Genomic DNA, 25,135 nt, shown 5'->3' on the forward strand with positions numbered 1-25,135 from the left:
TGTACAGCATCATGGGCTCTAAAATAATGTAAAAGAACTGGCACCCCCACATTAGCTCAGTTCCACCTGGCACTTCACATTCTTGACTGCTGACCCTAAAACCCAGCCAGGTCAGGGTGTTGAAAAAACCCGAGTATTCAAGGTTTGCGACAACACTTTCTAATCCCAGACTCTTCACGTTAAATTCACGTCCAAACAAAGCCAAACTTGCATGAACAAACTTTTCTATTGGATATTGCCATTTCAAATTATCCTTTCCCAGCTTTATTATGCTTTTGCCATTCCAAACTCTGAATTTGCTTTCAGAAGATTCTCAGATACCTGACAACTCTTCTCAGTTTACTAATTTCTACTGTTAAGTCTACAGTAAAATATTTTCTTTGTTGAACGCCAAAAACCATACACATCCACCTGGGGAGGGAAGCTGTGGGATAACCCAGGACGTCCCTGGTGTTTTTAGCCAGTCCTGGTCTACAAGGTATAAAATCTGAAAACCTTCTTCCTCTGTGCATTAGAGACTAACACATCTATTAACAATTAAAACACTTGTTGAGGTAGTCCAGAAAATGCATAAAGAGGTACTGGAAAATAATATTGTACTACACTGTACTACAACTATTATTTTTGTGGGGTTTTTTTTAATAAATACACCAGGTATGTACATTTTTTTAGCTGTAAAGAAGTTCAGCTTCATCAGGCTTGTGAAACTTGCTTGGTTGCAGTTTCAGAGGCATACTTAGGCATCTCAGCCATATATACTCTTCATTTTCCTGGCTCTCTCTTGATTTTACCCTTTTAACTGAATTTTCAGGTCTCAAACTACTTGAATAGTGTTTCTGAATGATATGCCAAGCAACATTAAACGCATAAAATTGCTGCATTTTCTGTATTTTCTACATTTCCCACATGACACCCAACACAAGGCAATGTTTTGGTCCACTGCTCAACCAAAAAAAAATTTTTGTAAGGCCTTAGGAAAAGACACATTTAATAAACACACCCTGCAGCTGGAGTAAAAGATGACAGAAGGGCCCTAAGGGAATGGAGGGCAGAGCTGTCCACTTCACCTCTAAACTTTAGGCAGTCTTCAGAATTTCCTGGGATTCACATATCACAAAGGGAACCATCGCAGAGATGTGAAATGTGAGCAGTGAGAGGGGCAAGTTGATCTTGGGTGTTACCTATGGAAGCAGGCAGAAAGTGCTGCAGGTGGGTTGTTGGCTGTTTTGAAGGTTTTGTTTTTCAATCCAGACCAGATCCTCAGAAGGTTAAGTGTTACACATAAAAGACTTGGATAAAATATTTGCTGTCTTAGTACTCAGTTGGACAGCAGAGGGGGTAATTCCATACATCCAAGGAAAAGTCATTCCATCAGCAAATGGAAGGCCCGGGATGAAGCTGTGGAGACTGCCATGAAAGGAACAGATCAATATGCAGTGATGGTTGCTGTCAGTGAGAGCCCACAGAGCACAGATCAGCATTGCAACAACATGAAAGGAGAGAAGAGTCATGAACCATCCCCTAGAAAAACATACTGAAGCAGTAACAGGGACTTCAAAGAACGAACACGGTTCCTTTTGGGGTTCTGTACTGCAAAGGTGAAGTTATCGCTGTGATTTCAAAAAATTATAGGGAGAGGGAAGAACTTCCTGATCTCTGAAGAGTGTGAACCAAGAGGCATCAATGGAGGTGTTTGTCATGACTAATACTTTTAAAGCATCCCCTGTGTCTAACATGATCCACAAGGAAAGGGACTTCAACCAACTCTTCAAAAGCTCTCCATAGTCTCTCTCACATGATTCCATCTCTCAAACTGTCACTAAATTGCATCATTTTTCTGGAACTTACACAGGCATTTAAAAATGCTTAGTAATTTGAGAAAAGGAAACTACTACGAACATAAAACTGAACTTCTGTTTTACTAAACTACTGGTTAGTAGCTACAGTGAGTTTGGGCAGTTGGATATTGTCAAACACTAAGAAATATCTACCAGGCCAACACAATGGCTCACAGGTTTTTAGAATACATCTTGCCTCAACTGCTGGAACATTAGTAAAGCCACAATAAACACACATCTTCCTGCACTGCATGTAAAGCTACAGCTAAGGCAAAGCACTAAAACTATATTTGTAAAGCAGACAGGTGAAGTAAATAACAGAGAAAGTCTGTTAGTAGCTCAGCTTTATCAGAATTTTAAACTGATAAATCATCCCTCGGTTAGCAAAGAACAACCAACAAATACTGCCATGAAGGCAGGACACAACCTCTCTTTCGGCTCCCAAAGCTCAAGTGACAAAAAATTCTGTTTCTTTTAATTGGGAGATAGATAGAGTGGTAATGAAGAATTTTGAAACCTCTCTTCCTTGGAGACGCTGATAAAAAAAACAACTATAAATACTGGGGACAATGTAACAATTTAATGTAAAAAATTATAACATTCTGCTGATCTGTTAACTCTTTGTTTCCCACATCAAGAAACATATTTAATGTTTTAGGGAGGTTGTAAGTTTTTCCTGAGAGCACTATCACTCACCAGTTCACATGAAAATTTTGCAGAAATCAAATCTCAAAATCATCAAGCAATCAAAAAGCTTTTAAGTTGGCCTGAATTCTAATTTAAATGTTTATGTGTACATAATTAACTCAGATAGCAAGAGAAGGTGATTAAACCTTCATACCTACAGTAAAAGTCAGACATTACTCCTTGGATATCACTTATTAATCCCTGGAAACCGGATTTTGATTTCATAGAAGAGGATGAGTCGTTGTGTTATGGATCTCGTGGAGCTGCAGCAGTGCAGCTTTGACCATCCCCACTCCTCAGAGTTTACACCTCTGCACAGCACAAATGACAGACTGCTGCACTCAGCCGCAGGAAAGGAATTCACGTTTCACATTCCACATTCCACAACCTGGCTCGGTATTGTTAAATCTTTATCAAAAGTAAGAAGCCTATGAATAAATTATGTTATGAACAGAAGTTTTGGCAAGACAAAGACGACACTTCACGCAGCAGTTAATATAAAGAGACGATAATAGTCCTGCCAAAGACAATAAATACTAGAAGAAATGGCTTTCAGTTTTAGAGGGCCTGAGCAATATCGCTGGTGTTCATTTTAAGATATGCTTCTACAACACAATTCCTTTAAGATTGTTCTTAAATGTGAAAAGGATTGATGCTTTTATTTTGGGATCATTCACAACGTTGGAATTGCAAACCACAGGCTTGAACTGAGGTGAGAGTTAACATCACTTTGCCACTGATTTCTTTCAACTGCATCCTTCTCTTTCTCGATCTCCCTTCCCCCCATTAAAAAAATCTCCAGGCATTACTATCGAAAATATACTCATGTAATAAATCATGTATTTGCTCTCACGTGACTGGTATTCATTAGAGTCAAGGATCTCCAAAATCTGCCCCCGGAGTGTATTATGTTACTGAAACATAGAAATAGCTGCAACACAAAGTTTTGCCAGAAAAAAAACCCCACAAAAGTAACAACAAACTGTCTCTCAGTTGGGCAGAAGAAAGAATGTTCATAAAAATATTTCTGAGGGGTGATCAAACCCCAAAGTATAATTAGACAAAACCAGCAGTTTAAACCAACAAGACACAGGATTTTTAACTAGAAAATTCTAGAAGTATACACTTTTTTCAGTCACCCAGGCAGCTCTCTTTCTAAAGAGAACTTTTTTTTCTAGAACAGAATGGAAAAAGAAACATAAACCACTACAAATTTATCCATTATATATCCTGGCTTTTGTTAAGCAGTAAACAAGAGGCTCCTACATTCCCTCAAATGCACCCCCTTACTGTGCAGTTATTTTGCTTTACTGAATGCTACAATCACTTTGTAGCAGAAGTGACATCTCCTATGAGAGGCAATGCTATTCCAGTGATGTGGTAACCTGACTGAAACATTTGAGCCTGAGAGGGGAAAAGGAACACTCGATTCAGCTGCACATCTGGGTTTTATAAAGGGTCCAAAAGCTTAACACTAACGTGCTTCAGGGCTAAAACACAGTTGAGAAGATCACAGCAGTCAAGAAAGAGGACAGTGTTAATCCAGGGCATATCGTGCTCTTCACCACTGCTCTGAAAATTAACTTAGCTCAGCTAATTTTGCATCCCCACTAATTGTGTGTTGTGTATGAGTAAGCAATGACTAAGGAAATGTCAAAGCTATTCCATATCCTGTTCTTTTCCTGAAGAAAAACATGACAGGCAGAGAGGATACCTCCCATTAAGGCCACAACAATTCAACGAGGCAGCTTTTTTTTTCAGCAGGAATGAAACAACCTACATGCAATCTAAACATTGCCAGTCATTATAATCACTTGTTATGTTACCACTGTGCTGAGCACACATGGCTCTCCTAAACCAACTTACTATCCAAATATCAGTTTAGATATTCAAATATATATAATAGATATTATAATATATATTATATTAGATATAATATGAGCATGAGTGCACACATACAATTTAAGCTGAAAAATGCACAGTGAGCACAAAGTCAGCTGTACATGAAAATACCTGCTCAATAGTACACTCGCTCTTTTACAAGGTTTCAGATTATTCATTGATAAACTTTGACCACCAGCTAGAAAGGCAGAAAAAATACTGAACAATACAGGCCAGAAAGTGATGCACATATTACAACCAGGGTGAATATAAGCAGACTGCTGAAGAGGCAAAAAGAAATGGCATCGATACTGAATCTCATTTTGGGTTCCTCACAGCTCTGAGGACAGAAATCAGCAGTGGCTCTCTACAGGTACACACCTCAGAGGTCCTGAATTGTCCCCTGCACACCAAAGGTAAAGGAAACAGAGGCTCCTGAACGTGCTTGTTATGAATTTCATCTCAGATATCCAAAAAAGCTGGACTGAGCCCTTCTTCCCATTTGTGCCTCTCCCATAAACCTGAACAAAGTTTGAGACAAAGCACATAGTGCAGAAATGTGGAACTGGGTAGAGAAAGGCGAAAGAGTAGGTGAAAGAGTAAATATGCTAAAACATCCAAACTACATGTCTGATGAGAAGAGAGAGGACAGGGTGACAATTGATAAGGTATAGAGGAAGGAAAAGGGACTGGGAACAAGGAATAGAGTGGTTAGAGACCGTGGTTTTTACCAGTCCATTATGTGCTACAGGAACTACACAACAGAGGGGCAGTAGGCTGGAACATTATCCAGAGCTGTACTAAACTAATTTATAAAAGATCGAATCACTGACTGCAATACTGAGACCAGACTGCCTAGAGAACTATGCAGCACATAGACGTGGCTCTGAGCAGTTCTACAGCCTTCACAGAGGGGTCCCAACCAAAGGGGGCTTCAGTTAGTGCTGGTAAACTCCTCCCAGCCTCACAATCTTTCCAGACACCACGAATAATGCTAAAAACAACACATGAGGATGATGGTACAAGCTGAAAATGAGCACCACACTTCAATAGCATGTTCTCATAACAATGGGCACAGCTACTTAAAAGCACAAATCATGCCTACATGCATTGGCCAGAAGCAACAATAGTGCTAAGGGACAAATTTTCTTTTTTGTAAATGTAGAATTAAAAAAATGAGATTGCACTGGAAGACCAAGAAACAACAGGATTGCAGGACTGCATTAGGCCTTGCCCAACCATAAGCTATATTTATTAACAGAGAGGTCACAAACTCTACAGAAGCAAGAATCAGATACTCTTGCCTCATGTGCTGCTGCTTCTTCCACCCTCACCTCTTCTGTCCCTACATTATCCTCATGTTCCTTCTTCCATCCATACCCCAAGCATTCTGCATAAAAGTGATCACAATTGGGACTGTCTGCATTTGTTCACTCTCACTGGCATTTAATTCTCTACTTTGCTTTCTTCACTCAGCTCCAAAATAGACCCTGGAGGTAGTTTTGCAGGGTTTTTTTTCTCTGATGGCAGTGACAGCCTGCTCGTACTGTTGCCTGTATCCTATGCCTACCTGTTTCTAATCCTTTTAAATCGTGATTTAGCTTGAGTGCCAAAAAGGGTTAACCTTTGCTGCTGGATGTGCAAAAAAAGCTACAGCAAATCACAGCAGATTACTTTCTCTTACAGAATTTCAAAAATAGCTATGTACAATTGCCTGCTATTATTTCAACTCATTTATCAGCAGCAGACATCCCACTTACTCTTCTGGAGTTCCCTGAATCATATCTACTGCTTTTACAAAGCAGAGATACAAAACTTACAATTGTCCAGACACTTTCTATGGTAACTTTTTAATGCAAAAATGCACACTAATGGCAGTTCAGCCACTTCACCATGTAAATGCAGTCTGGGATGTTTTACGAATGAGAAGCACACAGCTCCTGTGCTACCCACACACTTCATGACCATTTCAAAGACGTCCATCCCATTCAGTGTGAAGAATGGCCTGGCACTACACCGCTGTCTGCCAGGAAAAGAAAACAATTCTGCAGAAATACACCTATTTTCTTTTTCATAGTGGTCTTCCAAATGAGCATTAATGAAGAAGTTGGACTTCTCAAAATCCTTCCTTTCCTCCAAGTTAAAAATCAAAGAATATTGTCAGCTTGTGGAAAATAATTTCATCACAGGGCTGAGTTCATAGGCATGGCAGGAACGTCAGCATGATGATAAACTCATGAAAAATGAAAGTTTATCACTACCTTTGGAAGGCACTTAGTATAAACTCAGAGTTTATTATTGATAGTGACTCTCTGCGTGGAGATTACTGCAATCATGAAAGCAGCCTGCCATGCTGCTGCCGTGATGGCTGAAAGTACAGGACAGCTTCGGAGGCTGACTGGAAGCAGTTCAAGTCCCACTGTAGAGGTGGGGAGCTACTTAGTGAAAGATTTCAAATATTTTCAAGTCTAGTCTGAACTTGGTATCAGAAGGAATGGAAATGTCAATGGCTTTTTGGGCCTATTCCTTTCCAAACAGAAATCAAGTGGGAAAGAAGGGATTTGGTCTAAACATCTAAGACAGATGTGTGTAAGCAGCTGAGCAGCCCGTAGGAAGGAAAAAAAAGTGCATTAGAGGTCTGAACAGCTTTGCACCATATTAGAGGTTCTCCCAAGCATCTTCCTGGGCTCCCAGGAAAACCCAAACCCCCTGTTCTTCTTCGTTCCTCTGAAGTTCTGCTTTTGCCAGGAAACTAAACTTACAGGGAACAAATTTCCAGGCCATAGCAGGGAGCTATTCTGGTTCTATTTAACCATCTCGGGAAAAACGCACAGACTAACGCTGCAGCACTTGGCAGCAAGATTCCAAACTTCCCTCAGCCCTAAACCTGCTTGGTTCATTAATGTTTTGCCTTCTGTTTTATTAAGCCTATGTCCCTTTCTGCTGGTATGGAAAGAAGATCCCTGGAACGCTGTCTTTCCTTGACAACATAATTTCTTGCTCTTGGTGACACATGCAGTAATTAATCTCTGTCAGTTCCTCACTCGGGAAAATCTGACTACCCTACTGAGGGTCCCACTCACAAAAATCACTCCTCAGTCTTTCCAAAATTGTATTCTTCTTCCATAAGGCAAGTGCCAAATAGGAATACCATTAAAAAGCCAGCCCCTACACATGCAATGAAGCACAGACAAGGAGCCCTCCTGGCTTGTCCACGGCATGCTCTACTTTCTCCCTTGTCACAGTTTTATCTTCAAAAGCCCTTGCCCACCAGCTCACTCTCTCTGACACACTTGTTGCTGCTTTTAAGAAAGTGAAGCACACGTCACATTAAACCTCTCCAAACCTTTACCTCTGCTAATTAAACAAGAAACCCCAGCACTGCCTGGATACACGTTGGCCCACTGTGATCAAAACGGGAGAGCTGCAGGGTGCACATTCTGAAACAGACAGTGCTTGGCCTGCCACCACCAAAAAACAGCCTGAAGGTCACTCTTCTTTTTCATTGGACTGAGACTCCAATTCCAGTTCCCTAGCATCCAAGTTTGCTGCATTCATCCTCCTTGAAGTGAGAGCACACCTCTAGGAGCTACGGCTCTCTCAGAATCTGCTGGCACCTAGGAAGAACTAAATCATGCAGAAGATATTTAGGACACCAGAGCTCACAGCACACATCTAGATTTATATACGTTCCTGTCCAGGAAGTTGGTGGAGATCTACCTCTCAAGATACTGATATTTGCCTCAGAATTCCAGATGGAAAAAGAACTGCTGGCACCAATTCCATCCAGTGCATACCCAGACCCAGATACAATCACCTCCAAGTTTGACTTGAGAAGAGCTAACTTGTTCTGTTAGCTTTTGTGTTAGACCACGGGCTAAAGCAGATATAAAAAAAAGAAAAAAAAACCCCTCACACAACAAAATCAATCTAAATACAACACTTAGATTCAACAGAATGAGTAACAAAGAAAAAAAAAATTTACCGGAGAACAAGGCTGGTTGCCTGTGGGGAGAATATCTTAAAATCTACGGTAAAGTCATAGCTGGCAAAATTCAATAGATCTGGTAAACATCAAAGATAAAATTCAGCAGAATAAGTCCACCAAGCACCATTAAAAGAAAAATGGGACCAGCAGGGTTACCAGTGAAAAACAATGCCAGGCCTAATAGCACTGATCTACCAGAAGCAATTTATTATGACACCAGAAATAGCTATTTTCACAGTGGATGCTTGAAATGAAAACTTTAAAGCTTCTTTAAGTCTTGAGCTATAGCAAAGTATTCAACCAGCCAGCCAAAATAGCTGAAGGGAAATAGGAAGGCCACATGTGGAACTAATTACTCATGTAGAGGCTATGACAAAGAACATTTCTCCAGACTTTTCATGGGGGCTTCACTTTCAGGAAGTAACTCTAATTACTGTTCAAGTCTCGGCAGCCTGCATGCCGCTGACAGTTCCAAGAAAAAATGAACCTATTTGCCCTTTTCTTGGTCTGATTTGCCAAAATAGAAAAGCACAACTAGATTCATTAAAAAGAAAGAAAATAAGCACTGGCTTATTACATTAGCTTCCCGAGCAGAATCCTTTTTATAAATTCGGTTTTTCAGCCTTCACAAAAGAGCAAATTCTGCGTCTACATTAACTCGCTCTCTGTTGGCTGCAGTGAAACTGTACATCTTGACTTTTTACAGCTTTTCCATACTGGGGCCCACTTCCTGCCCAGTTGAAGAAAAAAATCTGGCCTGAAGATGAAATGACTGCTTAACATTACACTAAAACATCTGGTACCATTTTATACACAGACCCATGTCTGAGAGCAGGCAATTCTAGCGGTCTCACCAGCGGCACAGTGCATACCCAAACCTCCCCAGGGTGACATCATCCCATATATGGACTCTCAGGCCCAGCCCTCCCCCTTTTCCTGGTCCTAAATTCATTGCCAGATCCCCAGTCTGCTGCAAATGTGCCACGTCAAGACTGGAAATCACAGCACTTCAGTGTGTTTCAGTGAGTGCTGCAGAGTGTGAGCGAGAGCCGAGCACAACCCGTGATGCAGGAAGGCAGTTTTTCCCCGAGACTAAAAGAGGATTTAAAATAAATAAATAGACGCGTCCGGAGATCCTGCTCCGTCGCCCCAGTGTTCAGACTACCTGTTCAGGACAATGCTGTTGTACAGTAGTCTGCACATTGGTTAGACTGGGCAAGGGAAAGCGGCGGCGTGGACTATTGGGGACGCAAGTTGCTCTTGCCAAGGAGAAGACACTCATTGCTCCTTTCAGATCTCATATGCAGTATTTTTCTTCACAGGTTTTGCACACTAGGGAATAAGAAACGCTAAGGGACACTGTGAAAAAGGAGGACTGCAGAATAAAGCGGGGAAGACATTCTGGTAAGGCCTACTTTGGAAGAACACCTGGCCTATGACCTGGCGAACCTAGGTGACTCCCCTCCCCCCTTCCTCCAGTCATCACTGCAAGAAAGATGGAGCTCTGATGGTGCACTAAAAGCCATGCAAGAAATGAGAGAGGTATATTTCCTAGAGGTACATTGCCTAGAGAAGTGTACAACAGTAAAGCTAAAGTCGGTCATTTCTTTTTTATTCATTTTTTTAAAATTTAAAATAAAGCTTTTTTCCCCCACAAACTAAAAAGGTAAATTTAATTTTTTTTTTTTTACTTGTAGCTGTCAGTATAAATATTTAAGAAGTATATATATATTTTTTTTCCTTAGGCTTGCTAGAAGTATGTATTCTGAATAGCTCCTGTTGTAATCTATGATCTGAAGATCAATTTAAAAAAAATATTTTTGCTTAAAGTAATAAAATACTAGAAAAGAATGCATGAATAATATTTTAAATTATTGTAAAATATATTATATCCCCTCTGGGAAAACTGTACTTAGTTTTTTAATTGCAGCTGAAACTTCTTTGCAAGTAACTTGTGCTAGATGTGCTAATGAAAACTGGGAGGGAAACCATAGAAAAACTGACTACTCCATGCTAGGCTGCTGCCAGCTAGAATACAAAATCTTTGATTGTCAGGAAAAATGACCTTTTAAAGTTCAGGATGTGATGGGGAAAAAAAAAATCAATCAATAAATAAAAGGGAAAAAAGAGCTTTCCAACTCGATACCTGGCTGGACTTTGCATGGGAGTGATCAGGACCGATTGATTGTTGCCGCTCTCATGCGTACTTTGAATTGCTGATAATTCTTGTACCATTCAAAATGATAAGTTACTTTGTCCTGAATCCCACTGATAAAAATGGAATTTGTAAACCAATGCAGAAGTTTGCTTTGGTGAATTTCCAGCTGTCCTGGTAGGGGAAAAAAACCCTCAGGCTGAATGAAATCCCCACGGACAAAATAATACAAAAAGTCTGGGCTGCAATTTGATACCAGCCGAACTCCAGAGTCAGCTCCCCTAAAGTTAACAGTAGTAACAAACTACTGCAACCGGAAAAAAATCCCACCTATATGGTGCTCATTATTGCCAGGAAGGCTTGGAATAGCTGTACTATAAAAAGAATTAGCATAAATATGCTGCCATTTGTATCATAACCAGCCAATTTTGCAGAATGTGTGTTGTATTTTAGACAGCCTTCATGCTATACTTAAAAAAATAATAAAAAAAATCAGTATATTATGCTGACCTTTTCCATTGCTCCTTCGATAATCAATAGAGGAGCTATTGGGGAGAACTGGTGGTGTAGTGCTGGTGTGATGGTGCCTGAACTGGCTGCCTTAACGCTTACAAAGCGAGGACTAACACTGTCATTTCCCTCTGCCTCCCAGCAAAACTTTTCTTTTTACCAAAAATCTATTTTTTAATGTATATATACACTTGTAAGTTATTCAGACTCTCTTACTTTTTTTTTTTTTTTTTTTTTTTCCCCAGAATATTATTTTTAGGATTAATTTAGTGGGGTTTAATCCATTACAGTACGAGTAGATGGAATTTTTATTCTTATTCTGCTTTAAAGTGGAGTTACAACACACAGTTAAATGTGGTTGTTACGAGAAAATCTGAAGCAACAGGAAGAAATTAAAGGAATGGAACTAGAGTCAAACTGGCATTCATATTTCTCAATCTCTATGTATGATTGCTGTCTTAGACATAGCAGATTTGAAAAGTCTTATGGCTTAGATTTTGCTTAAGCGGTATAAAAAAATGTTTCCAAATCTTGTTAAGAAACTCACTCAGTTTTGCATTCAAGGGGAATATAATAGTTTGTAATTTTTTTTCTCTCTAACTTGCAAAGCTACTTTTTATTTTTAATTCTGATCTAGAAATTAAGGAAGGAAATACTGTTATCCAAGGAATAATAGGCTCTCCATGAAAATAGTGTTGCAGATAGCCTGTGTTAACTTTTGCTAAATAAGCAAGGATGATGGAAACATATGGAACGAGTGTTTCTCTTATCTCTAGTCCACTATTTGCATTAATCTTTATTTTAAATGACCTTTCTGGATTTAGGAAGTGATTCCCCTCCCATACACCCATGACTCTTCAAAGTTACATTTTTAGACTCTAAGGCTGAGATCGAGGAGGCCCCCTTGGCACGGGGCTTGGAAAGGAGGCGGGGGGGGAAATGCAGAGTGCAAAGCAGCAGATATGGAAAGAAAGGCTGTATTGTTAGCAATGAATAAGGAAGTATATCGACCTCAGCTCAGTAATCAAAACATTTTCAAAGTGAATTAAATGATTCCGCGGTTCTTAAAACACTGCTGGTTTAGTTGAAACAATTTCTAGTTGATCACAGTCACAGAGAATAGATTTCAATAGTTATAAAACAAGATGCTTTAAACATGCATGTCAACAAACACAAATAAGCTGCATATAAATATTTCAAGAGGAAAAAAAAAACCCAACCAAAATACCATCAAATATTACTTTATGTAATGAATAAAAAATTTTAGTAGGACCCAATGCATACTAATCATGATGAGATTCTCTAGAGCCAGGACGATAGCAATGCTTAAGCCTGTTGTATGAACTGATACACGTTACCATAAAATGCATATTGAAGCCAGTAAGAACATTTAAATAGGTGAGTGTTTCAATATAACAGACTTTCTTTCATCTTTAAGGAGTGTATTTTTTTTAAGTGCACTCCAAAAAAATTAATTAGGGAAGAGGAAAAAAAAATATTTCAAACCTTTTCTAACTATTCCTTTAATGCTAAAAATAAAAGGAAAATAGAGGGAAGGGTGGGGGAAAATCAGTTAACTTTACAGAAACAAATATAGATCAAATAAGTATCCAAATGTGAAAAAACCATGTCATTTGCCATCTTTCTGCCTTGTCATTAAGCTGCATGTTGTCTCCTGTATTACCACTGCCAGTGCTATTTAGTGCATCTGTATTTTCAGAGCATAAAGATACTGCCACCCTCCCCACGCTCCTTGCCCCCTCCCTTCCTGTACTATCACTGTGCCTCCAGACCACCCAAGTGTCATTTCTAGATGGAAAAATATTATAACCAAAATAGCAAAATACCTGCATAAAAATTCCAGGTTTCTACACTGAATGTTCATTATAATATTTCAACCAAAACCTGTTAAGCAGATTGGAAAATGAAAAGCCCTAAACTTTAATGTGTTGGGTTTTTTAAATAATAGATTATAACCAAGAGCATAACTTTACTTTTACTTGTAGAAGGCTTTGCTTCCTGAACTGTACTTTATTTAGAAAAAAACCCAATCTTAATTGAAATACTATTAAGGGTCAGGTTTAAACCTACAAAAAGACAGGAAATGCCACATGTAAGAATGAAACTTTCCTGAGTTATTCTACTGTAGTTCTGTACTGCATTTTACACAGCATTGCAATGCAGTATCTAAAAATAACAGCCTTCCCTTAAATAAAGAGTCCTGATCACTACTGGAGGGAATACTTATCTCAATTCAGTTTCCAAGGTACCAATAATTAAAGTCAGGCCGTTAACATAAGTTTCTGTAAATATAATATTGGAAATTAAGAGATTTGTTTTGTTTTGTTTCAAGTATTTAAAATATTCTCAATTACTGACTCAGTGTGTCAACCAGACACAGCACACAAAAATGTTAAGCCACTTAAGCAAGTTAACTACAATTTCAAGGAATTTCAGTTTTTAAATAAAAATCAATTGGAGATATTCATCTAGTCATGTCTAGTAGCACCCAGTGAATTAACTGAAGGGAAAACAAACTTGCCTCTGTCGAGATGTAAAGTTTTTGCTGATTCTTTGATGAATTCTCCTTGTGTACAGTTATTAGAAAGACGGCACAAAGTTTCCACTTACGATTTTCCTCCTAGCAAACTCCCTGACAGTTGTTAAAATAAAACCTATTCTAGAAATGCATACTTCTGTTATTCCAATATTTTATATAGGTTGCCAATGATTCTGACTGTACAATTATATCAAGAAGGATCCATAACACAAAAAGTGAGACCTAATTTTCTCCCAGACTAAAGATTTTAAATTTCTTTAGCAACAACTAAATGCAGCAGTGAAATCTGATTAAATCTATGAAACAATCAGTGCATTATATTTATTTTAAAAATACTCCTAACTTTCCACTTCTGTTTTTATTCAAAATGGTCAAGCGAGTAGGAAGAAATGTCAACTTAAAGCATATTCTTAAAATTTTACTTTGAGCTACAAAAATTTAAGTAAGGATTTTATAAAGACAAACTATTTAATGAATTGGCATTAATTTTTCACGTCTGAATTAGTTAGCCATGTTTTGTGGTTGATTCATTTATTTAAGACATCTTATTCCACCTTGTTAGGTTCAAGGAAAAATTTATTCACTAATTGATAAACTTAACTCATATAGTCTATTTGTATATTAACTAAAATGCATATTATTCTTCATGGCAAAAGTATTAGAGACAGAACACCTGAAAATTTACCTACTGATTTATTATTAGTTTAATATAAAACCTCAGAACTATCCCCACGTTTACTCTCTGGTAATTTCATCCCTTTATAATCAGTTTTCAGGCTGGACTTAAAATTGTTTGGCTGCTATTCTGAATGGGGTATGTTTGAGCAGGGTTTGAAAGCACAAGTTTGTTGCTTACCTATGGTGGCACTAGTGAGCAACAGAGATTCGAGAACACCATTACAAACCAGAAACATCTAATCTGTAGAGAAAATGAATGCAATTATTCTTTTCCCCCTTTAAGGTTCCAGCGGGTTTTATACCTTTTGAAACAATAACCCAGCGATGTTGCAAATGTCACCGTAAAGCTGGATTACAGTCACTGGGTATATTCAGTTTAGAGAAAATTCAGCAAAGCAGCACATCTTGTCATGTGAAATGATGCTATTTGCATGCTTTTGATCTCTAGTATAGTCCACATTTAACTGAAAAAAAAAACCTTACTGAAGTTTTATGAGGTTAATTTATTTTGTTAGAAAGTACGGATTTTGAGACAAAGCAAAATTTAAATAACATGCAAACTAAAATACTAAAAGGAATATAATACGTGAACAGCTATCACATATTAGCAAAATTGATCCAAAATGCAACCAGTTTTCTTTCCAGCACATTCCCTGTAATGGGGTTAATGTGCAAGTGGCGGCCTCCATTTACACAGAAAGATTTTTATTTTTAACATCCCAGATTATTGTACTTATCTGCTCCTAGAAAATATGCACTGTATAAACATATCCTTTATCTTGAGCTTCAGTATTTCTGTGCTTCCATGAAGAGTAAAAACATCTGGTTAAATTACTATGTGTGAGTACAATATGCAGGCAAAATCCTGTACGAATCGCGTATAAAATAAACCACGGCCTCGGTTCTTTTTGCTTTTCCAAATGTTCAGCACAATGAGTCTGTTGAAATCGCATCCCTGATATGTGTCAGCACAATGATAACTCATGTACCGAGCTTCTTTTCTGAATAAAAGCAAGTTCTGTTCTTGTTCTGCAGCTGCCAATGTTTGAAAGCTTAATTCTGTTATGTGTGTTCCCCCCATCAAACGCCCCCCAAAGTGGACTGGCACAAAGTGTTGCACAGCAGCGGCGATGGCTCCAAGGGACTGGCTGGACGGAGTTGTCATGTGTCTGCCTGTCTACACTTGCTGTGCAGAACATCCTCTCACCTGTACAGCAGGCACAGACAGGCAGTCGCATGACAACCCAGCCTGAGGGACAGCCGCCAGTGGGACCCCGCTCTGACAGCCCAGAGCATCTGCAGCACCAGCTCCAGCCAAGAGTCGCTCTGGACTTCAGACGGCCGGTCAGTCACCAAGCCCAGAGTCAAAGCAGCACTGCCTGTGAAGTACAATAAAACCCACTGCTGAAATTCTTACTGCGCTTCCTATAGTACTCTTTTCCTAGCTGTTCTCATGAACTCACTACCAGTAAGTCTGATTTATCCGCAGCCCTGTGGCACCTCCCTACGTTCTGCGCTCCTGTTTGCCTCCCAGGCATCACTCGATTCTTGCTGTATAAAACTTCTGCTCGCCACAGAAGCCAGGAGCAGCTTATTGTGTGGCAAGTTCATCTGTAAACATACACAATGTCAGACCTTAGAGAAACTTCTCCCCTTTCTACTCTCTCACCTCCTCACTTATTTTTTGTAATTTCACTCTCAAATCTCATATAATTTTACAACTAGGAACAAACTGTGAAATTACAATATAAACTGCATCCATCGCTGGATGTTGACAATAATATCATTTACTATTGAAACAGAATGGAAATACTTTCTTTGGAAAGAAGACTAAAGGGGATTTTTTTCCCATCAATGTAAATTTCACATTTTTAGAAATTCTAATCCTATAGTCCAGCTTGGCATCTTTTGCACAGCAATAATGCCAGTGAAATCTCTGGATGCTTTACAGAGAATAATAAAATCACATTCTATGACCATGCACAGTAACAATGCTACACCACTTTACAAATGGCATCCATATCTTTACAGTAAAGAGGTTTTCTATTCACCAGTTAGAATGGCATTCCACATTCCCAGAGTCCATTTCATCCTAATGCAGAAGTGGCTAATTCACAAATTCAGATTTGCAGGTTGACTCTCAAATAAACCTTAGTTAATGCTACTTAACAATACAGTGACAATTGAGAGCTAAAATGTTCAGACTTAATAATTTGCGTGTGTAGGTGTGCCCTATAACGCTTCAGCTAGGATTACACATGGAATCCTCTACAAAAGAAATCTGTATTTGTGAGGTCACTGAGTGTGCTGATCTTGCACTTGTTTACAGCAGCCTCAAAGTCAGTACACAGCACTTCCCTTGCTTGGTTTTTAAGTAGAAAAGCACAAAGTCATGGTATTGGTCACACAGCAAAGTTATGAACAGAAGCAACTGCATGCAGGATGAGAAACTTAACCATGTTAGTTCTTACAGAACCGATTCTGTAACTGCTTTAAGCACACTGTTTAAACATCAACCTGGCATTTCCAGAACTACAAGTCTAAAAAGCATTCTTAGGCACTGAACCCTCTCATCAGGAATAAAATCCTGGTTTATGCCCGACAGCAACAAAACCATGTGAAGAAAGCAACTGTCTCTTTTCTAACACCGATACCGTACAGCAAAATCCGAAATCTTTTGCCAAAGCAACTTGCTTCTAAATGCATTACACTGTGGATTTATCCCTTAAAAAGCTGCACCTAACAAAGGAATTTACATCCTTCTAACGGCACTAGCAAGCCACCACTAGGGATTTTGATCTCAGAGCAAATTCCAGACTAGAAAACAGGCTCAGCTTACACTAGAGGGGGTACACAGCCCTGGAGGCCCCAGCAGGCACTGGAGCTTCGCAAAGCACATTGTCAGAGCTCTCTGGTACAAAGCCGCTGCAGATTGGGTACAGGCACAGAGGGCACAGACTCCTCAGCACGACAAGGGAAGCACGGTGAGAGCTGACCCTGCACCTTCCCCAGCTGCTATGGAAAGGCTCCTGGCCAGTCCGAGCAGGAGCTGGGGGCTCTGAACTCCCCACGACCTCGCAGAGCACAGCCAGACACACAAACACAGGGATCACTTCTCACATCACCAGACTGCGCATCTTGCTGGGGGGAAACACCCCAAACCACCACCCCAGCCATCAGCTGGGGAGCCTTACTGATTTTTCAGTCTTACTGAGAAGGTCCAGTACAAAAAAAAACACAAGAAAAAGGATTTTTTTAAAAAAATCATAACTTTATAAACTCTTTTCAAGGACAGAATAATCAAATTATACAGCTCATCTGTACTTAAAGAGCAACTTCTTTCACCAGCAGAGCATGGAATAGTACTCTGCTATTATTCTATGCTATTACCTTCTTATCACTCTAAGAAATTCCTGAGTGATCTCCTGTGGCCTGAATTAACTACTGACAATTTCACGACTCTCAAAACATAACTGTTTGGCAATTAAGAGACATTATCTTAAAACATGCATATGAAAATCACACAGTGACCATTTCTTTCTGAGTACTTTCATGAGCTTCCCAGCTGACTCTCCCCAGCAGATTATCAAAGCTATTTATTTTTAAAGTCACACAGCACAAGACATACCATTAGGATTTTCAGGAATCTTTCTAATTTCCACAAAACAAAAATCAAATTTAAAAAAGCAACACCAAAACTACCTAAAGAACAAGCCACAGCTCATCTTGGATACATCTCCAATTGCTTGAGACAAAGCACAGCAGGTGTGATAATTTTGCCACATTGCTTGTTTCAGTTACAGTCGCCTGTATCTTACCTAAAAAAGCCAGTTCTAGTAACTTCAAGGTAGATCACAAAAAACAACAGCTTCAAATTTTCAAATTCATTAAGTCACTTTTGCAATTTTTTCAAATTATATTTCAGCAACCTGAGAGTAAAACTTCCCCTCTTGACACCTGACCCTTGGCTCCTCCCCTCTGCCTGACATGCACCGGTTTTCCTGTTACACTGAATTTGATTCCCTTTAAAACTTAAATAAAAGGGCAAGGGAAAAAGTCTTCCAGGTTAACCTAATTGGCCCCTCTCTCTTAAGGTCCATCCCAAAATGGCTATGGACTGGGGGGGAAAAAAAAACCCCATTTCTGAGCAGCACAGTTCCCATCCTCAGCAGCATTACTGAAGGAATTCCACATACTGGATTTGCAGGCCCTTTCCCCAGGGCTTCCAGAAAATCCACTGCAGTAAAACACCATGTTAGTTTAAACACAATATGAATTTGCACAGTCCCCATCAACTTCTTTTGTTGGGATCAACCAGTGTTTTGATTATTACTTAGAATAAGATGAAAATATTGGGTGATGTTTTAGAGCTCATTTAAAGCTTTCCCTTTACCTGTGCTTCTTCCATCCATTGAATCGGTTCACCCTAAAAATCACTAATTTTTTACAAAAAACATTTAAATTTTTTAAAAAAGGGAAGGGAGGGACATGACACCCAAATAGGAAATAATAGGGTTTTTTTTTAAATATAAGCCCTATTTTTTTACACAAACCAACACAAACCTTTAAAAAGCTCATGGACGCTTTACCATAAATCTGATTGCAAACATAATCCTGTTATAACCTTCAAAATATTGCTGGAGTCTTGGATAAAATGTATTATTGCACACATTGTTGGAAAAGTCATTAATCAGAACAGACAAGCTGCCTAACAACATACTCAAAGTAAGCAACATGGATGTCCTTTTCTTTGTTTCCATATTACTCACCTCATGATCACCCATGAAGGTGCATTTTTTGTCAAATTTGAAAATCCACACCCACCAGCTATAGAACTCTGCAGATGGGCTTTTCATCCTCTCAGAAAATAAGACTGGAGAACAGTTGTTTTTATTAAATCAGTTGCTGTAGTTACTTCCAGAAGTAACTTTACCCAGACAATTTATGATCAACTTGCAGTAGATGTACAAGAGCAACCCAAGCAAGGGTAGGACAATAAACAGATTATTTCAAAACAGCCTGGGATTTTTTTCCTTTTTTCTTTTTAAAGTAATGTGTGGAAATCACAGGAAGGGAAGAAAAAAGTGAAACAAACCACACCACACCCTGTATTTGTTATCAACGTTTCAATAGAAGCCTTAGACAGTCAGCATTCTCCATGAACCAAACCAGAAATTTAAAGAACACACTAAAATAATCTTTCAGTTCAAGATCACACAAACTGATTAAATATTTTAGGTTGATATCAGAATACTGCATTTAATACTGGGGTTTTCCCCAATAGAAAAAAAGTTCATTCCTTACCTCATCATCTTTATACCAGGACAAGCTCTCTGCAGTCAGAACGAACCAGTATTCCTTGGATCCTCCTTTCATGATGCCAATGTTGTTGATGGTGAGCCAGCCTTTCCGGATGACCTATGCAGAGGTGCAGTCAGGTACAAGTTTAGTTCATTACTCACTCGACACAGTTCTGCTGCTGCATTCATTCTTCTAAATAAAGTTTTGCAAAATGAAATAAGAGCAGGTGCATTTTTTCAGTCTCTGGGAAATTCAAAGAGTTTTTGCAGGTTTCTAGCATTCAAAAAAAAAAAAAAAAGTAATGAAGTGAGTATAATATTTTCAGTCTGAAGGTTGGAGAAAGAGAGAAACCTAACTATCAGAATGTTGTACTTACAGTAAGTTGTGAGTGTGTTAAGGATCGTGTAAGCTTGAAGATATTTGATGTATATGAACACATTGTGAGAGTCCACACAACAATCTCTGACTACACTGTTCTGATCTAACTGTTAACGTCATCTCTAAAGGTGGATACCAGGAAAAACATCTAAATTGTGCTAAAGTGAGTGGCTTCTGACACACACTGAAAATTTTCAGAAGTGGTTGTATGGAGTGACAAAGGGGAGAGGTCTTATGAAGTTATAATTAAGGCAGGAAGCGGTAACGAGAGGCATGTGAGAGCCATTTTCTTCTCATAGGATAGAAGACAAAAAGAAAAGAGGAAAAAAGGCAGCAATAAAAATTAGGGGAAAAATAAGTAAAGCAAAACTTTATAAAACAGATACAAGCTGAAGATGAAAGAACAGATGGGAACATACCTATAAATATTAAGACTAGGAGGCTACATCATGCACACAGAAAGGGGGACAACAGAAACCTAAGACAAAGGAGACAGCTCCACAGCAGAAGAGAATAACCATGAAAACTCATTTATGGATGAGATGGGAACTTTCAATTTTATTGGAACTGTCACTGTTTTCCAGTATAAATGAGAAAGCAAACATTCCTATCATGCTCTGAACAAGACAATAGAACTCTCCCAATCACAGATGCAAGGCACCTCAACTCTTCTCTTTTTCCCCACAGCAACACCCTTCACTTGCCAATGGAATACTGAGACAGAAAAAAGTGCTCAGAGAAGCCCTTCAGAACCCTCTCAACAAGCCCCACAGGCATTGCCTTGTATGATCAAACATGAATTTCCTCTTGTATTTAAAGAAATATATGAGACCAACATTCCTCTCGCAGGGGTTTACAAGACCAGTAACTCCAGTATCAACAACTCACCAAAGAAGAACACTGCTCACCATCTATTCTTTGCCCTCTGTAAAAGTTTCAGAACCAGAATTCACTCCTATTCAGCCTGGATGTTCATGCAAGCTCCTTAAAAAAAACAGCTTTGGTTTCACCCAGGGCAAGGGACTGAATTATATTTGAAAACTAAACCAAAGAAGTTGTACCTGAAGAGCAGAAAATTGTATTGGAAATGCACATAATCCAAGAGTATCAGTTTCATTTCAAGGAAGATAAGCGTGTTTTCCCATTTACTACCAACCAGGCCTGCCGTGTAAGAAAAAAAGTCCTGAAGATCCAAAAACAGGCTGTAAGTTTTCAGGCTGTAAGTTTTCAGGCTGTAAGAAAATCGCCAAGAAAGCATGCATTTGGTTCTGAAGCCACAGTAAGGGATGAGAGAACTGGACACGATTCCTGTAAAGAGACTCAAGGGTACAGCACAAGCAGACTAGATGGAATAGCCTGTTCCACAAAAGTTTCTACAAAACTAGGTCAGGACTTTTAATATTTGTGTTTATTGAGGGGGGTGGAGGGAACCTAAGTGGAGTGGGGCATTAGTGAGTGCAAACACACATGGAATGCTTGCCTAAGTGCAAGTTAAGGGAAACATACTGATAAGAACTTGATTACCCATCAAATCCTCATTTTATTTTATGATGTTTATTGAAGTAAGATTTTAACAGGAAACAAGTAACATATATGTACAGCCAGTGTAATGGCCTTCAGGCAGCTGCCACAGGATAAGTTGTGGAACCAAACTAATTCTGTTTTTTCTTTCTGCACTGAGATATAAAAAAGCAAGGGGGAAAAACTGGGGAAAAGCAACAAAATTAAGGTCCTCCATTCACTTGAACTTAGTTCTGCAGCAAGGGGAACTATATTTGTGCAGCAGACTGAATCCTTCACAGCACATGTGCACATGCTCCCATGTTATAAAGAAGCTGAAGTAATAGGCTAGGAGAGAGGATGCTGCTGAACCACATTGTCTGCAATTGAAAATGCCCTGTTGCTCATATCCACACATAGGCAGCCCAAGCAGCCCGGCCAGCACCTGCTTTGGAGAAATATCTCAGGGATGGTAAAAGATTTGAACAGAGACATCAGCGAAATAAAGAGGTGGTTTCTAGAAGCAAACCAGGCATGAACACCTAAGCAGCAGGTTCAAGAACCTTACAGGTGATGAGCACTTCAAAGGGAAGGGAAGGAGCACTCTCTGCTTATTCCATCCTTTCCCTCACCATTACCACAGGCTCTGTAACAGAGTCCAATTTTCTCAATTTGACAAGAAGGCATTTATGGTAGAGGTCTCAGAACAGGCCAAACCAACATTTTAAAACTAAACTATACAAACCATTTAAGAAGCACTGAAGGTTTGAATACTTCTAAGGTAAGAATTGTGTCATGCTCCAGTCCAACACATCACCCTATAAATGCGCAACCATCACGGGGTGTGGACAGAAACAAGCTGACTTGCTAGGACAATCCCTGGTCACTGTCTTATAAAGGAAGGAATCTGCCAGTTGTTTCCTCAAAAATCCTGTGTGCTGAGGATTAGATCCAGCTGTCATTCCCTGCAGGAAGAGCAGGACACCAACCAACAGCAATATTCTGGGTGCGTGTTTTTCATGTGAAGTTTCTAGACCTGTTTATCTATAACCCTCTGGGAAGGCAGAGTACTCTGTTCTCTAAAATATCCTGGACTCTATAACAGGTCATAACAATCTAAAATACTAGGAAGCTGTTCCAGGGACACCAAGAAAGAAGATGAGCTTAGTCTGCTAAGCCTCATGTCCTTTTCATTGAATTTTCCCATTTCCCAAACACATTCTGTTAACTCCAAAAACCTACACTTACAGAAGACTCAGCATCAGTGTTGGATGTAAAGGAGAGGGAGATGTTGGATCAAGGTGTAATGCAAGAAAAACTGAGATTAAGGAACATAGTTTCACTTTCCAGAGAAGTTGAATCACACCTTAGACTCCAGCCAAATTCTCAAACAAAAACAAAAAAACCAACAACCCTCAAGCTATATTTTACAAGTGTTCCTCCACAGGCAATATGAAGGTAAGATTTTCAAAAACACTTTTGAAAGTTAAGAAAACTCTGATAGAGAGCTGTTATTTCAGAGGGTTTTTTTTAAACTGTTGTGATAGGTATATTTTATAGTACTTCAGCTTGAAAAATAAAGCACAGTGTTTCATTATTGTTCTCACTAGTTCATTTTCTCATTGGGCTGTATCTAAGAGATCCATTTCACTATTTTCTATCATATTTCTAAATGTCATTCTGTGCAGAGCGGATGTTAGTGACATGAGTTATGAACCTCAGGAAGGTGGAAAATATGGGCACAGCCAGAAGCTACTGGAGACAATATTCTGACCGGTAGCTGGACTCCATGCACAGGATGAACAAGAGATGACACAGTTCCTTCCTTCAGGATCCTGATACCTAATCTGGGTGACTGAAAAATGAAACTTAGAGGCTCTGAATGCACACGAACAAGCCAGAAGGAAATCATTTTCTCAGAGTTCAGCTGCACAAAACCCAAATAATATTTGTTGTTCTTACTCTCCACCACTTCGTGGATAAACAGGAAAGCAGGATTTGTTCGAATAAGGACAGTTTATGTGTTGCTGCACGGCTTTAATGGCATTAAATCAAATAAGGCATTTGTCAAATAAATATATTTAAAGAAATGGGACACTTTCTGATTCTCTAAAGAATTATTTGAAGGATGATTTCAAGATAAGTGAGATACATGAAACTGGACAGACAGAAGCACAAGTGTGAGAATCATGAGACTGGAGACTCCCACAACACAAGCAGCATCATTTGTTAATATAACACCATTAAAGTTGTGTTGTGTAACTCCACTGAAATAATTCTGAACACAGCACACAACTCCCAGTACCTTTCTATCTCCCAATCACTGTCATTACAACAAGTGCTACCAAACAGGAAGCACATTGAGAGAATAAAAACTAGAAAACTACTCAGGGAGGCATCCTTACAAGCTGTTGGTTCTTTGGATTCAGTCATGAAGATCCTCACACTACAGAAGCTGTAATGTATTAGAGTTACAGCATTTCACTGTAATTTGCCAAATGCCACAGCATAATCTGATCAGATCTGTTCTGATACTGAACACAACAAAGATCTTGTGACATTGCTTCCCTACAAATCACTGCACAATGTATTACATAACTTAAAACTAGTGACAGTGGCTAAAGTCCTAAACATGCTCGCATGAAAGAAAATTTTAGTTTTTACTGGAGCAAAGCTTTCTGAGGTAAAAAATTGAAGTATACTTCCAAATATAGTTAAACAAAGACTGAGTTAAGTCAAACATGAAGGGATATTAACCTAAAAAATAAATAGTTAAAGGCCATTTAGAACAGCAATACTCTAGACTTGATAAAGGGAAAATTCAAAACCCACAGGTCACATGCTGCTAAATTTTGAAATATTTTTGAATGTGTTAGCTCATGGGCACCACCTCTTTCATAGAAATACTGACATTTCTTAACAGAACAGTTTTGTCATGATTTTTCATGACCACCTCACTGACCATGGCAAAAGTCTCCATTTTCATCTGGTTGCTTTAAAAAATTCTATAAACATTTTTTTCCTGGGTCATGCAAGATAACAGGATTTAAGTGTATCTGAAGAAAAGAAACAGCAAAGAGTGCTACAAAGCAGGATTAAAAGGAAAAAAAAAAAAGGGGGGGGGTGGTGTTACTAGGGAAAAAGTTACTTATTAGAATTATAGTTCATACCAGCTGATATGGTCTGATGCTACTTGTGTCCAGAGGAAATTAATCAGAAAATTAATCAGATTGTTGGTGTAACACTGAAGAGAGTCAGGTCAAAGAAAGCCCTCAGACCCAAACCTCCACATTACCTGGACAGTGCCTTGAAGCTCACAGTTCACATTAAGCCCCTTCTCCAGTTACAGGGCTACTTCAAGCACAGCAGCAGATTTTGCCACAGAAACAAAGCACATAATCTCCTATAAACTATATATAATCCTCTATAATTTGAGTGTCTTACATTTTCACACACATCAATTGGGCACATGGAGCAATGACACCTTCATCTTTAAAGCTTTATCGTGAAGGGGAGCTTAAAACATTGAATTTTCGTCACCAAAACAAATCTCAGCACACAACATACATAATTAAGAGTGGGTCAGCTTTCAGGAGCCAAGCCTTGCTGGTGTGTCATGTAAAACCAAGCACTGCACAAATTACTTCAAGAAATGAGAA

The 25,135-nt window shown here is 39.0% G+C and overlaps 1 protein-coding gene across 5 annotated transcripts in view; it reads right to left on the reverse strand.

Moving 5' to 3' along the window:
- DNM3 (dynamin 3) overlaps window positions 1–25,135 on the reverse strand; it is a 169,987-nt gene that overhangs the window by 100,971 nt on the left and 43,881 nt on the right. For all 5 annotated transcript variants that reach the window (XM_040072298.2, XM_040072297.1, XM_040072302.1 and 2 more), the window contains one exon: window positions 19,602–19,715. In XM_040072298.2, the coding sequence (XP_039928232.1) occupies window positions 19,602–19,715 (114 nt within the window). The remainder of the gene's footprint in view (window positions 1–19,601; window positions 19,716–25,135) is intronic.

Source organism: Hirundo rustica, chromosome 9 (genome assembly GCF_015227805.2).
Source record: "Hirundo rustica isolate bHirRus1 chromosome 9, bHirRus1.pri.v3, whole genome shotgun sequence".
Lineage (NCBI taxonomy): Eukaryota > Metazoa > Chordata > Aves > Passeriformes > Hirundinidae > Hirundo > Hirundo rustica.